An 18,833-nucleotide genomic window follows, 5' to 3' on the forward strand; every position below is an offset into this window, starting at 1 on the left:
ACTCCTTTTCAAATAGGCCAGTCCATCACCCTGTCTACCTTTTACTCTCCGCCACTCCATCTACAAAAGAGGAGTGACTCCACAGACTGGACCGAAAAAAGAGCATTGTCGTTCTACATTGACCACACATAAGAGTTCCAGGTAAACAACCAACTCTCCATGGGGTATGTCAGAGTGAAGAAGGGGAGAGCCACGACCATCTCCCCACTAAGATCTGCTATGCATTGGCCAAAAAGCAACCTCCTGAGGGCTTGTGTGTGCATTCCAACAGAGCTAAGGCTGCAACCACGATACTAGCACACAGAGTTCCAGTCCTAGACATTTGCCAGGCAGCATCGTGGTCTTCCCTACACACGCTCACAAAGCATTATTGCCTGGACAGTCAGGCCCGTCTGGTCAGAAAAATTGCTCATTTGGTCCTGCAGGACTTTTTAGTGTGAGACAGTTTCGCAGACCCACTTCTAGGGAAGTATTGTTGGGGTATCTATTCTAAGGTAAGGAACCTACAGCTAGTAGTCTCTATCAGAGGGGCATGCCTTATGTGGTAGACACTCAATCTAGACACAGATTCCTTAGCAGCCTACCCATCCTCCCTGCTCTGTAAACCCTCATGGGAACTAGTGGTCAGTGTTCTTCGTGGGTCAGTGTCCTAGTGTGGAAAGTTGAGAAAAGAAACTGACATCAGTGAAGTGAGTGCAGCGCTTATATAGGTCACTTCTGGCACGGACAACTCCACGCGAAGGCAAACAACGCCACCTACCAGCCCTCAGAGGTACTGCTCACAAAAAAATTCTGGATCCGGTCTTACGCCTAGGGATAAATCTAAGGTAGGGAATCTGTGGCTAGGTAAAGCCTCTACCAGATAAGGCGTTACTGAAGGTAAGTAACTTGTTCTTTAGTTTCAATTGGGGAAATTTTACCTTGATCACACTGAAGTTCCAGCTCTATCAGAGTTAGAATGTTTAACTACTGTGGTGCAACAGTGATTTTGTTTCTGGTGTAATTTCCTTCTGTAGTGCAAATTTAGTCTCCAATCTGTAAAAACACAGACAGCATTCTGCAAGTGATGTGTATGCTGTGTCCACTTTTTTTCTCATCCCATCTGCCACATTTACTAGTTTCTCCTTCGTTGGAATGAACATTAGCCTCCCTTTGTTTCCTTGCCTTTTTCCCTACTAACCCTTTTTTTTACTCATGTTGCACTTAGATCACACGAAATGAGAAGCAATGGAAACTCTGGTTTGACAGAGAAGCACCAGAGGAGGAGATGGTTCCTAGTGGTTATGATCAAACGCTGGACTGCTTCAGACGTCTCCTTTTAATTCGGTCATGGTGTCCAGATAGAACCATTGCTCAGGTGACCTCAAATGTCAAAGTGTAATATTTAAGCAAGTTCTAGTTTTGGGCCAATGCGCAAATTGGAACTAGCCACATTTAGAAAAATATTTTTAACATTGTATTGTGAAACCTTCTATATATTATGCACATGATTGAATACATAACACCTGAGCACACATTCTCATTATTTCTATGATCCAATATGTTTGTGTTACTCTCCAAACAATACCGCAGTGTCTCTATGCCCTATAGTCCAGAGTTCTTATTATCCCAAAGAAAGATGCAATGGTCCAGTCACAATCTTCTGTTAGATGAAAGCTTTTAATTTCAAGTTAACAGAGAATAGCACCACAGCATCCGACGCGCGTTTCGCCCACAGGGCTTTTTCAAGGCTTTATTGACTTTCTTGGAAACCCAAATTTGATAACTCGGGAAAAGGGAGCCCGTCCTTCTTTCAGATTAGTGATGGCCCGGATGTTCGCAATTATAATCTCGAGCAAGTTGGAAGTAGTGTCGCCTTGTGATATTCCTTAGAAATGTCTTGTAGTCGGAAAAATATCAAATACTTTGGCGTCATATGATCGTTTGTATCCAGGCAGTAAAAGTGGTCCAATGTATTAAACCATGGCGCATAGTTAGAGGATCATGATACATCCCTATGCCTTGAGGCAATCAATCAGAGATGGTTACGGCAACTTTCCCTTTGATGGAATCTCTTGTATGTTCCATGCAGACACCACTTTTTTTTATCTCTCTCTCTTTTTACTTATCCTCTGCTTAGCAGCTTAGTTCGCCCAGTACAATAGCAGCTATGCACGTGAATCACACATGGGTTATGTTCATTTTCAAATTAAACAGACATTTCTGCTGTTGAGTGGCTGGTGAAAGTATGGCAGAAGCTGAGTTTGCCTCCGTTGTTTAACTTTTGCAATAGCTATGTTTCCTTCCCTTGTAATATGTCAGACGGTTTCACCATTGGTCTCAATGTTTATCATGGGCAATTGAGGCTGTATTAAAAAATAGTTACTGTGCAATAATATCCATATTACAATGACATCAAAATAACCTGCTTACATCCGGTACAGTCGCCAACAATTAACTTTTTGTTTTGTAATATTGCAGTGGTCTGGTGAATCACTTTGACATTACACAATTGCAGCTTTTCACCTAAAACACTTTTTCAAAATATATTTTGTTTTCCCCATTGGATAGCATTTCAAAGGGCAGCTTTCATTACTTGGTAATGGTATTCTACATTTCCAACACTTTTTTTAGGATGTATGGCATTACCACTATTGCCATTACCAAGCACTGACCTTTACAACGCATGACAGTACAACGTGGACCTTCACCACACATTTTAGTAGTATTAACACTCTTTCTCTCTCTCTCTCTCTCTCTCTCTCTCTCTCTCTCTCTATATATATATATATATATATATATATATATATATATATAAATAAATATATATATATATATATATATTCCGTTTCACAGAAATGCTTGAAAAAGCGAACAATGCACTCTTTTTCCAGTTTTAAATACCATTACTTCAGACCAAAAGATCGTATTTCATATTCTTCATATTTATTCCAGCATAACAACAGTGCATGGAACCAACCCAACGCGTTTCACCGAACACTCGGCTTGATCACAGGTGAATTGTGTTCCTCAAAAACATATTTTAAATAAAGTTTCACATACCACTTCCTGGTGATAACATAAACAAAGGACTATGGTTCGTCTCATCAAGGAAGCAGCCATATTGGAACAGTGTCTTGCTAGCAAAGTGCCCAGCAATTCTTACATTCATATCTCTCTTACAGAGAAAGTAATAAACATTTCATGCCTATACAGGTTGCTTATATTCTCAAATACTCTTACATCTCAATCATGATTTAAATTGGTTTGTTCACCAGTGGGAGTTTCCAACAATATTATTATGAACATAAACGAAGGGCTATGATACATCTCAATTGGAACAGCCCTACTGGGATAGTGTCCTGTTGATACAGGTTCTTAGAGTTATATCTCCAATGTCGAAAGGAAATAATAAACATGTACCCATATAGGTTACTCAAATTATCAATCAACTATCCTTCTCAAACAAAAGTAGACACGTTTAGGTCGGAGCGTCCCAAGCAGGTAAAAGTCAAAATAAACCCCAAGTGGGGTAAATATAAATCATATCCATGTATGTGGCCCATTAATACATTCCATCTTGTTCATTCAATCTTCCTCAGTGGGAAAAAACCTGTATGGAAAGAAACAAATTCTTCAATTTTCAGTTCACTATAAATCCTTGATGACTCGAATCCAAACAGTGCGACACAAACATTAAATGTGAAAAAAGTGATAAACATAAAATGTGAATTAAAACCATGAGGAGCATGGACAGGAGAATGCATCACAAATATATACAATTCAAATTCTAATCACAGTTATACTAGTTTACTCGCCCAAGTGCCATTTCAATTCCTCCTCAGAGTTCAGCCCCCCAGGTATACGGGTATCTAGGTCCAGAATGTATTTGCTCTCTAACTGTCGTAGCCTACGTATTTTGTCACCCCCTCTTTTCATGGAGGGTATTTTGTCAATCACAAAAAATTTGAGCAAATTGCGATTAGAACGATTTATAGTGAACTGAAAATTGAAGAATTTGTTTCTTTCCATACAGGTTTTTTCCCACTGAGGAAGATTGAATGAACAAGATGGAATGTATTAATGGGCCACATACATGGATATGATTTATATTTACCCCACTTGGGGTTTATTTTGACTTTTACCTGCTTGGGACGCTCCGACCTAAACGTGTCTACTTTTGTTTGAGAAGGATAGTTGATTGATAATTTGAGTAACCTATATGGGTACATGTTTATTATTTCCTTTCGACATGGGAGATATAAGTCTAAGAACCTGTATCAACAGGACACTATCCCAGTAGGGCTGTTCCAATTGAGATGTATCATAGCCCTTCGTTTATGTTCATAATAATATTGTTGGAAACTCCCACTGGGGAACAAACCAATTTAAATCATGATTGAGATGTAAGAGTATTTGAGAATATAAGCAACCTGTATAGGCATGAAATGTTTATTACTTTCTCTGTAAGAGAGATATGAATGTAAGAATTGCTGGGCACTTTGCTAGCAAGACACTGTTCCAATATGGCTGCTTCCTTGATGAGACGAACCATAGTCCTTTGTTTATGTTATCACCAGGAAGTGGTATGTGAAACTTTATTTAAAATATGTTTTTGAGGAACACAATTCACCCGTGATCAAGCCGAGTGTTCGGTGAATCGCGTTGGGTTGGTTCCATGCACTGTTGTTATGCTGGAATAAATATGAAGAATATGAAATACGATCTTTTGGTCTGAAGTAATGGTATTTAAAACTGGAAAAAGAGTGCATTGTTCGCTTTTTCAAGCGTTTCTGTGAAACGGAGTATTTTTGGCAGGAAACCCTCTGACCCTGTTTTGCACCGCAGTTAATGTGTCCCGGTTTCGTTGGAGGAAGTGAAACGGATATATATATATATATATATTACCTACTGGCGGTCGCCAGTAGGTATATATAGTTAGGATTTTTTCCCTATGGGTTTTTTGAAAATTCTATGTCTAATAACTTTGGCGTTTGTGGACGGAATTGGCTGAAATTTTGAGGAAAATGGCACATTTTGTTTCTGAGCAGCCCCTGAAAATTTGGGGGGGTTTCGTCAAGGGGGGGCCGAGAAAAAAGGGGGGTCCAAAAACGTGTTTTTAACATTGATTTTTCCATAGGGCGGTTAGCCTCACTTTTAGCCCGAACGGCTGAATAGATTTGCACGAAACTTGGCAAAATTGTAGGGACTGGTAGCCCGATGTGCCTTTTGTAGGTCTCAATATATGTGCTCCAGTGGATTTTGAGAAATTAACGTTTAAAAAAAGATATATATCTGTAACAGCGGACCGGGCAGCGGCGCAGGACGCGTACTTTTCGCGCAACGGAGCTTTGTGAAGCGAAGCTGATTGGTTCTCTGGCGTCTGTCAACATTCCAAAAAGTCCGTAGCGGCCGCCATCTTGTCTCTCGGTAGGATCGAGAGACAAGAGGAGGCCAAAACAAAGGGGCAAATAACCATAAGGGGGCATAGTAGATCCTCCCTGACCCCCTAGGTTTAATGTGGAGGCTTTAAAAGGGCCCCGCGGGGCAAAAAAAAAATTTTTTTTTTGTTTTTTTGCGTGGGTAGCGCCCGGTCCGGGAACCGGGAAGCTTTCTGGGCAGCGTACTGCAATGAAAAATGAATGATAGACTTTTCAAATACTGTATGTTAATTGATTGTTGGTTTTGTTGATTATTTTTTATTTTTTTTATTTTTTAAGGATTGTTTATTGTGTTTCATAATTTATTAAACTTTCTTTCGCGGCGCGTCATATGACGCATTACGCGACAACGCAGGTCCAGAATATAGTCAAAATGTCTCCACCAACCAGCGGACGGCACACAACCCCTTTCAGCAGGCTAAATAGTTCTGTTAAATGACAACAGAAGGGACAGGCAAAAAGAACCATCAGTCAAAGAGGGGAGGGCAAGTTCTTCTCTACCGGGTCACGTTGGAGCGCTACCGGAACTGATCGAATTGGTAGTCTACAGTGTTTCTGGATGTTTCAGACTGAAGCTGGCGTTAGCATGAGAGCACCACCATTTCGTAGCTCCGTCGTGGCCATTCCACGAGCAATCATGCTAGGCGCTCCCCACCAGAAGCCTGCGGGAGTCGGGGGCCCCCAAGACTTTTGTAGAATCTTCAAGGATGAGGGGACGCTTTCGAGAATGGAGCCCAAGCTCTAGCAGACAAGCGTCCGAGTTCCAAGGTGTCGCAGGCCCATTTTAGTGGACCACGCCCAAATCTGAAGAGATGGCCGCCATTTTGAGAGTCCTGTGGCAGCCGCCTATCGCTGCACCGCAAGAGCGGGAGCAACTCAAGTACATGGTGAGCGAGACGCTGTAGTCGAAAGAGCGGGCGGTAAACAGCTGAATAGCGGAAGAGGCACAGTGTAGCAAAAGCGGGCTGAATGGCAAATGAAACGGAAAAGGGGTGCCCCACTACAGCGTGTCTTTAGGTGAAACGGATTGTGGGACAAGGTGAAGAATGGAAGAGTCACCAAAAGGAAAAAAGTTCCGCTTGACCCCGGGAGCCGGCCACCTATGTCGGGGGCGATCTCAGGCCACACCAGGGCAACACGACTTGGGGAGGGGGCCGGAGCCAAGCGCCCCCTCCGAGTCCGCGACATGACACCGTCCCTCGGGGGCCTCCGTCAAGCGGTTCAGGGTGGCACCGCATCACAACAGCCCCCACTTACTTTAAGAATAGTGAAGATGAAGCAATTGCAAATAGGCTTCAGACAATGTTACAAGCACTCCTCAAAACTTTGAACTTTCAGAGTGCATGAGTTGGGACAGCGAGGGGTGATTTGGTTTCTCGGACTGTTTTTCTGGTCTCTCACCACTGGCATACTTTAACGTTTTCTTGTTTCTAGGACATTAATAGGTTTTATCATTACGTTATGTTATCGTTTCTTTGTTTGTTGTTTAATAAAAGTTCATGTTCATCAGTGGCCTACTGATTTTCGTTTTCCTATTTTTTTCTTTCCAGGTTGTTTCATGGTAAAGTTTCTGTTAACAGGATACAGTGATCACTTCGTTATTATTGCATATGTCCTTTTCACTAGGGGTGCTCTCTGGTCGGGCCAGATGACGTATCTCTAGTAAATGGTCCGGGTGAAAAAGGTGCATCAATCAGTGGGGAGTAGATAGGCATGACAGATTACAACGGGGGAGAAAGGTCCGCATTACGTACCCTTTCACTACTTGCAAAGATTTTCCTACGTTTATTTGCAAACAGGGAATACCTCCAAAAAGAACTAATTCCCAAACAGTCAATGTTCGGACAATCAATCAATCAATGAGGAATGAAATAGGTACGACGTGTTAAAGGCTTGCGTTACCTACCCTTCACTATCTGCAAAGGGAGAGAGAATATTCCTATTCTTCCTCGTTTGCAGGTAGAGAAGATCCTTAAGAGAATTAACTTCGAACAATTCAATGCTCGATTGAAACAATCAACAAGGGGTACTGTGAACACAAATGAACGCCGCTTATGTACATACGCATTGCTATTTTCAACAGGTTGTTCCTAATGTTTCTATTTTAGCGAGGTCAAAAAGAGATCCCATTAGTGGCCTACTGATTTTGCTCGATTCCTTTTGTTTTTTTACACGATTTTTCGCTATCTGCAAAGACTAAACAGAGTATTGCGACTCTGTGCTTGTTTGTAAATAGAGAATGAACCAAAGAGAACAATCAATCAAATGGAGAGAGAAGCAGGCACGACGGATTACAACGGGGGCAAAGGGCTGCGTTAACTACCCTTCACTATCTGCAAAGAGAGAGTACTCCTAATAGAAATGAGGGGTGGGGGGCAGTATTCAAAGCAGATCAGTGTGCATAAACACGAAAATGTTTTTACTTACCACGTACTTGACATTCGACAGCTTATGATATTTGCTATTAAAAAACCATTGAAATTCACTGAAAAAACCATAGGTTATAGACCATATATAGTTGGAATTAGCATTTACAAAACCTTGAAAATTCACTGAAAAAACCATAGGTTATACACCATATATAGTTAGGAATTAGCATTTAAAAAACCTTATTTTACTCACACAAAACCATTGAAATTCCATATATAGTTAGTTGCACTAACTATATATCGCGCACCCGCAATCCACTGCTGATCATGTCACATATTACATCATTCATGACATGGTCAGTGACATCACTGATGACATCACTGATGACATCTCAAATGACATCACTGATGACATCACTGATGACATCTCATTTGACATCATTCTTGTGCTAATACGATAAACCTCTTCAGACTCTAATATAACCTTAGATACACTCAGTGTAAACAGACACTCACACACTGCCACTCATCCATGGAGTTACTCACACACCCAGTCAGTCATGCAAAGAAACAATCTCACCTCCATTTCTTCAACTATACAGTTAAACACACCTTACTTATTGAAACATATACTAACACATATTTACTCTCTTATACAATCCCTGATACAAGTTCACAATGATCGATACAACCACTCACTCATTCAGTGGCTCTCATGCACAGTTATTTATATATGCCAACTCTCACATGTACTGTGTTTTACATATGTACTTACTATGACATGTAGCATTGAGATATCCATTCACTCATCAATACACTCATGCACACAGTCAACTGCCCATGTAGCTGTTTCCACATGCACTCTTGAACTCATACACCTAGTGAATAAACTGCTCACACATCTATGCATAGAGTCACACACCTTCCAGACACCCCCACACAAACTCAATCTCCCATAGAAATACTTGGGCAACCAATTAATAACACATATAGCCTCTCGTATAGCTAATGATCAACACATGCAGCAGTTTACAGAACAACAGACATAATGATGCACAAATTAGGACAGTTTAGTCACTAACCCATGCATTCAGTGAGACACATTTAATCACTCACTCATACAGTCAGTCATGCACCTACTAAATCCTTCATCCAGACACTTATACATCCACTCAAGACATATTTTAACTTTACAGAAAAATACAGTCACTGGATGTTGTCATCAGTGATGTCATCAGTGATGTCATTTGAGATGTCATCAGTGATGTCATCAGTGATGTCACTGACCATGTCATGAATGATGTAATATGTGACATGATCAGCAGTGGATTGCGGGTGCGCGATATATAGTTAGTGCAACTAACTATATATGGAATTTCAATGGTTTTGTGTGAGTAAAATAAGGTTTTTTAAATGCTAATTCCTAACTATATATGGTGTATAACCTATGTTTTTTTCAGTGAATATATATATATATATATATATATATATATATATATATATATTCCGAGTGTTGTCACTACCGGGCAAAGAGAAAACAATCCGCCCAAAGTTTTCCGCAACAAAGAGTCGACCCAAGGGTGCTGGTGCACAGAGATTTATTTACATGAAGCCAGCGCTGCCGCCATGACGCGTTTCGCCTCCAAGGAGGCTTGATCACATGACAAGCTGCACATAGCGAGCAAAACCTTTTAAAGTGACAGTGCAGTAAAACAAATCATAGGCATGGAAAAAGTACTCTATAATAGGACGCTGTACTCATGCAAATAATCAAAGACTGCAAACAACGTAGCATTAATTATTTCAATGAGAATTGCACAGTTAATAAAATCATATAGGACGATTTTATAAACAAGGGAGCATATTTACAGGGCAAGACGGTAATCAAAAACAGCATACAAATATATACATGATAATTAGTAATATCTATGTACAAAGAGATTGTTAACTCATTATTATGCTGTGCCCAAAGTATATTTTGACAGTAAGATGCTCATCATGTAAGGTAGCAGCATTTATCCACAGCCATATGACAATTTATAACTGAATGAAGCCCAAGTGGGCAAGTCACTGTTAATGATTAACAGACAAGAAAAGTGCAAAAAGTGGTGGTGCAAATATAGCATTCACGTGTAAACAGTTTGGTAAAAAAATCATCATTATCCAATAATAAAATTAGTACCAATAATCTGTCGCAAATTACATTAAAATTTCAAATTAAGAATGAGAAAGAATTCATCTATATATACAAGTACAAAAAACGGAAACAACAATTCTAGAACAACGATTTATCCAACATATCCGGACAGGTCTTATCGGCAAATTCCTGAACCCTATAGACAGGTATAAAGGTCCTCCCTGTCATTGAGACCTTGAGGGTTCTTGGTATTAAGCTCCAAGATGTACCTCGTCTCGAGGAGGCGGAGTTTGGCCTCACGGTCACCTCCCCTCCTCGAAGGCTCGACACAATCAATAAAAAAATATCGGAGCTTGTCAGGGATGCCTAAATGTTTATCCTGAAAGTGCCTGGCAACCGGATAATTTTGATCATGCCCAGTTATTGCACGTATGTGTTGGAGTATCCATTTGTGAGCGGGCAGTTTAGTGCTGCCCACATATTGGAGCCCACACGGACACTCCAACACATAAATGGCATATTCAGATTTACAGTTGAGCCATTTTGAAATAGCAGTTGGATGTTGCTGGAAGGGACTTTGAAAATGGGTCCTATTAGTACCATAACGGCAGGCTTTGCATTGTGGACAGGTCTTGAAACCCTTCTTTAATGCTTTCCAAGTTGCAGAGGTCTTGGGTTCTAGTGTGTTACTGACCAAGGCTTTGGACATTGAAGGAGACTTCCTAAAAGTCAGCGTGGGCTTGGTATTTATTATGTGACCAATTACCGGGTCACTGCAAACCAAGTTCCAATTGCTATTTACGATTTTACGTAAAGCCCCATGTTGACGATTAAAAGTCAAAATGAGTCGTGGAGAACTCGTTTGTTGATCTTCTGTCATGGGAACCTCCAAGTTAATTCTATTGGATTTGGGAATCAAAGCCTCCTGTCTGCTCACTGAATTAGAGCGCCTAATTGCCTTCATGATACTATCTAAGGAGTAGCCCCTGGCCAGAAAACGTACTCTGCATGCCTCCTGTGCAACCGCACACTCGGCATCCGTACTACAAATTCTCCTGATTCGGAGCATCTCCCCAAAGGGGATGCTCCGGATCAGGTGAGCCGGATGTTGGCTATTTGAGTGCAGGATAGTATTGCCCGCACTGGGCTTCCTGTAGAGTCGTGTATTCAGAGTACATTCCTTCACAAAAATTTCAACATCCAAAAAACAAATGCAATCAGAACTCAAGTTTACTGTGAAATTAAGGCTAACGTTGTTCAAGTTAATCAAATCTACAAAGGCCCTGGCACTATCATGATTACCTCTCCAAATGATAAAAACATTGTCAATGTAACGCAAGTAAATAGCAATGTTATTGGAGATAATCTCATGATGTTGAATGGCAAGGACCTGCTCCTCCCACAGCCCAACGTGCAAGCACGCGTAGCTAGGAGAGAAGCAGGCCCCCATCGCCACACCCCTTATCTGATGGTAAATTGCGCCATTGAAAATGAAGAAATTTTGATCAAGGCACATTTTGGTCATATCGACAAGCATCTTGTTGTGTGCCGTAGGTTGAGGTAAATCCTTGTTAAGATAATAGTCCAAGGCCTTAAGACCATCCCCATGTCTGATCGAAGTGTATAGGGACGAAACATCCAACGTCATGAGTATCATGTCGTCCTCCCAGTCAAATTTTTCAATTTTACTAAGAAAATCAAAGGAGTCCTTTACATAGGATCTCAGACTTTTGACATGATTCTGTAGAAAAAAGTCAATGTATTTCGAGATGTGTTCCAAGGAGCTATCTATGGCTGAAATGATGGGACGACCTGGTGGTATGTCACAGTCCTTATGCACCTTGGGAAGTAAGTAGAAGGAGGGGATAACAGGATAGTCCTTTTTGAGGTATTTCAACTCCTCATGAGATAGAAGCCCAGCACTTCTCCATATTTGGAGCTTTTGATGTTGTTCAATCCATGCATTTTTGACAACCTGGATATTACTTCTGCGGTAACATGTCGTGTCATTAAGTTGTAGTTCCGCTTGTTGGAGATACATGTCTCTGGGCCAAAGGACCACGTTTCCGCCCTTATCGGCCTGTTTCACGATGATGTTATGGTCCTGTTTAAGTTTTGTGACCAGTTGTTTGTAACATCGATTTTGTTTGGAGACATAGAATGTTTTCTTGTTGGTACTGGCATACAGTTGTTTAATATCACGCACCACCATCTCCTGAAAGGTATCAAGATTGTCATGTGCCATGATTGGCAGAAAAGTTGATTTGGGCTTAAAAGGTGTAATCCGTTGTTCTGTATGTTCTAATGGAACTTCCCTCAAAGTGCCTGCAGATGATTGTTGTTGCAGATCCCAGATGGTATTAAAAGTCGTCTGGCTTTGGCTGCTTGAAAAAGTCGGACTGGATGCTGTTTCCGATGGATTAGATTTCTTTGGATGTTGTATAAAGAATTTTTTAAGTTTCAATTTCCTTGTAAATCTATACATATCCATAAGGGTATCCGCATAATTCATGTAGCTAGGTGGGCAATATGATAGTCCCAAGTTCAATACAGCAATTTCTGCAGGGGTCAATTTCAAGTTCTTAAGATTGATTACTGACTTTGTTTTGTTTTGCGGTTCCTTCTCGGATTGTGCTTCCAATAGCTTTGTTTGCCCTGATTGTTGCCGTTTGATGTTCCTGATGCGGCATTTCCGGCGTTGCCAGCGTTTGTGGTTTGCCCGCTGTTTTTTGGAGCGCGGGCTTTGTGTGATCGCAAGGTCTCGCGTCGATCCTGGCACAGGCAATCCACCTCCTATATATATATATATATATTACGAAAACCAAATACTCCCCAACCTTCGAGCGGCGATGGAGAGACACACTAATGTCACATGGTTTAAAAGGAATAGACATAGAAAAAACACTTGGCATGCATTTAAATGTAAATGTAATGTAAATGTGCTGGACTTGTAAAGCGCACAGCTGCCCGTAAGCGTCCCGGCGCTTGCTTAGGGAACCCGTCCTGGTATTCCCCTGTGAGAAACCCCGGCAGGGTGTCCACAAGGTGAAAGCCAGGCATCCCGCCGCGAGGGGCCGAAGTGGAGATTAAGCAAGCTATTGCCCAGAGTCGCAGAGTGTGACCCCGTGAGTTGAGTAGGCACCAGAGCGAGAATTGTCGAGTCCGTGGAATTTTGAGCCCGAGACCCGCCGAGGCGGGGAATCAAACCCTGGTCCACGGTCGATCTCAGCTTCCAGGTCTGCCGCCTCTAACCACTGAGCCACGCTTCTCCACCATTGTTGTTAAGGAAAGCTTTGTCATTTAAAAAAATCCTTATCTTGACTGGCATATTTTTGACTTTGTATGTAAAATAAAACATAACAAAGGTCAAATTAAATTTATAAAACATTACTAGTACAAAATACTAAAATTATGCCATTGTCATGGTACCCGTAAGACTCAAGATGACCCCGTATTTACAAGACTCATGCTCTGTGTGCAAATCTAGCAAACTTGTGCAAAATACGCAAATGAAGTGCAAGACGTAATAATCATACAATTGCTGACATAGCTAATTGTTGGCTTACAGTACAAAATACAGTTTGACAAGTGCAAATCATGTTTTGTGCAAAACATTGCAAATGTGCAAACTACGCAGTCCTTAATTTATCTCCAGAAAAAGAGCCCCAAGATATTACATAATCATGAGCCTTGACAGGAATTCAATTCAAATGAAATATACAAGTCCATTAAAACCATGCTAAAAACTTGTGATATAAAGTGCAAACAAATACTGTGTATAAAATACAAAAATGGGAGGTCAGGTAGGCTGTTTGGATGTAAATCCAAAAATAAAAAGTCCTGTTTGGGGATGTAATTGATAAACTTCCGAAAAACATCCCTGGAGTGGACATCTCATCTACAAGAGATTAAAAAAAAATATATATATACATTGTATTTGTCTTATAGGGTAACAGTTAATAGAAAATGCAGTCTAAAATTTGCAGGTTTTGCAGTCGGAGGCACATATATTCGAATCTCTAACAAGTCTATTCAACGTCTTACCTAAAATAAGAAACATACATATACTTTAGGTGTCTCCTATTCCAGATAAGAACATTTGCATACTAAATCTATAAGAATACATAATAATACATTTTATAATAATAATAAATTTTATAAAGCGCATGGTTCCGCCATCTCGGCGTGTCCCCGCGCTAGGTGAGAGAACATCTGCAGAACAACAACAAGTGCTGTGGACTAACCTGAGAATAGGTGGGTTTTCAACAGCTTTCTAAACTTAATTTCAGAACATCCCAACCTCAGGGAGGTCGGGAGACTGTTCCAGTTCTGAGCAGCTACACACCGGAAAGGACTACCACCCATCTTAGCCTTCTTTATCTTTGGGATTGCCAGCTGCCCCATCCCACTGGATCTGAGGCATCTACTGGGAACATACTTGGTCACTAAATCTTTCAGATAAGCCGGGCCCTTGTCATGGACAATCCGGTGGCAGATAACAAACATTTTAAACAGTACTCTTTTCTTGACTGGGAGCCAGTGCATCTTATAAAAAGTTGTGTAGGTCTTCCGTGTTGTTAAGACCATTTGGGGCCTTATTGTCAAATTCTAAAAGGTATTGTGATTCTAGCTGTCTTAAAAGTTTTTCTCTGTTACTTCCTCTATGGAGAGGGTAAATGGAATCAATTACAAAATACTTTAGACAGTTAGGATTGTTGGCAGGTGTCTTTTTAAAATGCCATGCCACTGGATAGCTCGAATCACTGTTGACAATGGCCCGAAGATGCTGTAAAATTTGTGCGTGGGCCTGCACTTTTGTGCTGCCAATATAAGAAAGACCACATGTGCAAGACAGGACATATATTGCAAATTCTGTACGACATGTAAAGTGTCCTGTAAGAGGGCTTTCATTGGGGCTAAAAGGAACTTTGTATTTGGTTTTGTTAACCCCAAATTTGCAGGCTCTGCACGTGGAGCATTTAAAAAACGCATTCTTGGGTTTGAACCAAGTACTCTTGGTCATCTCACAGTTACTGTCCACTTAAAGGTCCATTTTCATTGATTTGGCCTTTCTAAAAGCAATAGTAGGCTTGTTGGCTAAAATGGGGGCCAAAACACCATCGGTTTGTAAAATTGGCCAGTTTGTATTCATGATCCCCCTGATTTGTTTGTGTTGTTTATTAAAAGTCGTAATAAACCCGGGGGCCGTTTGGACAATAGGTATGCTGGAAGGTACAGCAACTACCTCTTTGGAGATGACTTTCCCTTTTAAAAGACACTCTCGTGACCTGGTTTTAGCCATCCTACTTGCATCTTTGAGCCCTTTTTCACTGTACCCCCTACTTTCAAATCTGTGAAATAGGTCAGCCGACCATTTCTCACATTCCTTTGTTGTGCTGCAAATTCTTTTTACCCTAAGGAGTTCACCGTAAGGGATATTGTTTATGACGTGTTGGGGGTGGCTACTGGTGGCATGGAGGGTTGTGTTACCTGCTGTTACTTTTCTGTGCAACGTTGTCTGGATATTGTTACCCTCCATGTATACTGTAGTGTCCAGGAATTCTACACTTGACTCACTGATTTGTGATGTAAATTTTAAATTAAGAACATTATCATTCAGTCATACAATGAATTCCTGTGCGCTTTCCACATTACCATCCCAAATTAAAAACACGTCATCAATATGTCTGTACCATTGGATCACTGTGGAATTAAAAATTGCACCATGAGTACCTTTGAGAACCTGCTCCTCCCACAAGCCAACATGCAAGCATGCATAGCTTGGGGAGAAGCAGGAACCCATGGCCACTCCACGTTTTTGTAAAAACAGCTCTTTGCCAAAGATAAAATATTTGTTAAATAAACACCGCTTAATGAGTTCTAAAAGCATCAGATTATTGGGGTAAAATTTCAGTGGTCTTGTGTCCAGAAAGTGTTTTACCGCTGCTATGCCAGTCTGGTGGTCAATGCTGGAATACGGCTCTTCGATTTCAAGAGTAATTCAAAGCTGCCCTTGTTTCCATCCTATGACTCTCAGTTTGTTGAGAAAGTCACCAGTGTCTTTCAAATAAGATGGATGACCTTGTACTAAAGGTTGAAGGTAGAAGTACACATATCTGCTGATGTTTTCACTGACTCCCCCTATTGCCGAAATATTTGGGCGTCCCGGAATGGGATTGACTTGTTTATGTATTTTGGTAATAAGGTATAAATATGGAGTAATTGGAAACTCATTATGTAAAAACAGATATTCCTGGTTTGAAATTAACCCTTGCCTTTTATAATCCAACAGGGACTTCTTTAAGGACTCCTTAGCTTTTTTTAAATCTGACATTGTTGCAGCTTGAGAGCAGAAAGAATCATTAGGTTGTCTTTTGGCTTCTGTCACATATTCCTTTCGTGGCCAAATAACATTGTTACCCCCCTTGTCTGATTGGCTAACAATGATTTCATGATTGGTTTTGAGCTTTGACATGAGGTTCTTATACATGATATCATGGTGTTTTAAACTCTTTTTTGTACCACATACCTTGCGGTAAAGGTTCTTGAGATCCTCCGTGACCCTTTCGTGAAATATATCCACTGCGTCCTTTGGCATCATCGGTACAAAGGTTGACTTTCCCTTAAAAGGACTCTTTCCAGCACTCGGTTGAATGGATGTAATGCTGGCGAGTCTGTCTTGTAGAGGTGTCCTTTCTCCCTCCTCTGTTGTTTCGTTCATTATCATTACTTAAGTCATTCATATCCATGAGTAGTGCTGCATCAGACACTAATATATTGCTTAAGCTGTCAGTAGAGGCAGTTGTACTTGAAGACTGTTGCGTCAACTCCTTGTTACCTTTGATGGTGAACACTTTCTTCAATTTTAACTTCCTGATATAGGTGAACACATCCACTCTCGTTTTGCCATAGTTAAAATTGCTCTGAGAACAAAATTAAAGTCCTAATGCCAGCAATTGATTTTCCGCTTTGGTCAAGGTTATTTTTGAAAGATTGATGATGGTATTGTCCTCTAATGCCTTCGCCATTGTGTTCTCTTGTTTTTTGGCGCCTCTGGCTCTGCGTCTCTCCCTGCGCCTTTTGTTTCTCCGGACCCTGCTTTGTTTTGCGAAATCCGCGGCCTCAGGGTCTGACGGCGGTCCTTGGCTAAAAAATTCAGCTCCTCACCCGGTTTGAGTATGATGGTGGCTGACTCATTGGACCGCCCGCGGTCTCCCATAGCTTCCGAATCACTGTCGCTAGTCAGCGAGGCTATGTCAGAAATTGTTGAATCCACTGCCACATTTGCCGAATTGCCTCGATGCTCTGGTGCTAGTGCAAAAGGAGTTTTTTGCATGGCTGCAGCTTGTTTTTTCCTGGCATTGTCATAACGTCTAGCAAAGGTAAATATTTGACCGAGGTCATAATCCTCTTTGTCACGTTTAAACTTCCTGATTTTCCGTATTTTAATTCGGTCATGCTGGCGCTTAATTCGTACGTCAATTTCCTTTTTGCATTTATTAACATAGTCCTCCTGATTGAACTTGCCCTAATTGCTCTACAATTTCTTCAATTTGTTTTAAAAGTTTGTCTCTGTCAATCAAGGCATATTTAATGAGGATCCTTACGAGGTTCATGGACGCCTCTAAATTGCTTGCGGCCCAATCTGCTAACATATCCAGGATAACATTATCAAAATTCGGGGCTAACATAATTCTCAAGCCTCTAGGGATGCAAAATGTATATATATGTATAATTGTTTTCACAACAAGTGCGCTGTTTTGAAGATGCACTCAAAGTAGATGTGTTCATTACAAACTTTTATTTCCAAAACCCGGTGTGAGAAGTTGGCCTGGTATATGATGTTCACTATTCTAGTGATCACCTTGCACCAGTCCAAACAACCCTTATGGTGATGGTTGTAAAGTCAACCTTATAGACCAGCTATCCTAGTGGTAGCATGGACAAAGAAGTCTTAAGCTAAACTCAAGAGGGCATGTGAAGCCATCTGTTTTACCATATGTAACCCCTTGAATACCAAATGAAAGGACACCACACAGGTTATATATAAAATATATATGTATGTATTATAAACACAACCCCTCTGAACTCTTTATGAGGTCAGAGGCTAAAGCACATAACAAGATACTCAATTATCATACAATATGTTGCACAAAATACAGTAGGGCCCTAGGGGCACGTAAAACCATATACTAAAATAGTGGTATAAGAACCACGTCACAAACACAGGATAGGCCTAGGGCCTAGGGAATCACTGGGGCTACGCTGTACTAACAAGAGTTAGGGAGCAGGAGGCCCACGGGATGCGTGTGCAGTGTTTATTCACACACGCGAGTTACCATAGAGTTAGAATGGAAACAAAAGAATTGGAAACTAGTTCTTTTAGGACACTTCCGGATGGACTAGGAGAAAGCTACTGAAAACTAGGACACTAGGATAGTGAAAAGCCACAGGAGCACCGGAGTACTCGCGTTACCTCACCCACAGGAAGCGGGTGCATAGGTGTCAAAGTGTGTCGGGTTTCGTCGCTGAATCCTATGGGGCCTTGGAGAAAGATACTGCAGTCGACCAGGAGAGAAGTGTCCGGGTGGATCCAAGGATGGATCGAGGATGAAGAGTACCTGAAAGCAGAGGGGCCAGAGTCTGGGTCACTAGCCAGTGACCAGGAAGGAACCAGGAATGAACCAGGCGAAGTTGCGAAGCAATCAGGTGATGTCACGAAGCTTGACTCTGCAGCCACGTGGACCAGGAGGCGTCGACGACAACCACGAGCTGGATACGGACTGTCCCATGAAGGATCTCGCTGTTGGCGGTGTCTGCTTCCGGATTGAAGTCAACAGGCCTTGGCAAATGCAACCCACGCAGGAATTGAATATTCGCTTCGGGTTAGACCAGCAAGGTCTATTG

At 41.3% G+C, this 18,833-nt stretch overlaps 1 protein-coding gene across 1 annotated transcript in view; it reads left to right on the top strand.

Annotated features, from left to right (window-relative positions):
* DNAH5 (dynein axonemal heavy chain 5) overlaps positions 1-18,833 on the top strand; it is a 5,174,212-nt gene that overhangs the window by 4,554,790 nt on the left and 600,589 nt on the right. The window contains exon 70 of the mRNA XM_078687662.1: positions 1,208-1,357. Coding sequence (XP_078543788.1) covers positions 1,208-1,357 — 150 coding nt within the window. The remainder of the gene's footprint in view (positions 1-1,207; positions 1,358-18,833) is intronic.

The sequence above is a fragment of the Lissotriton helveticus genome, chromosome 4_1, assembly GCF_964261635.1.
Source record: "Lissotriton helveticus chromosome 4_1, aLisHel1.1, whole genome shotgun sequence".
NCBI classification, from domain to species: domain Eukaryota; kingdom Metazoa; phylum Chordata; class Amphibia; order Caudata; family Salamandridae; genus Lissotriton; species Lissotriton helveticus.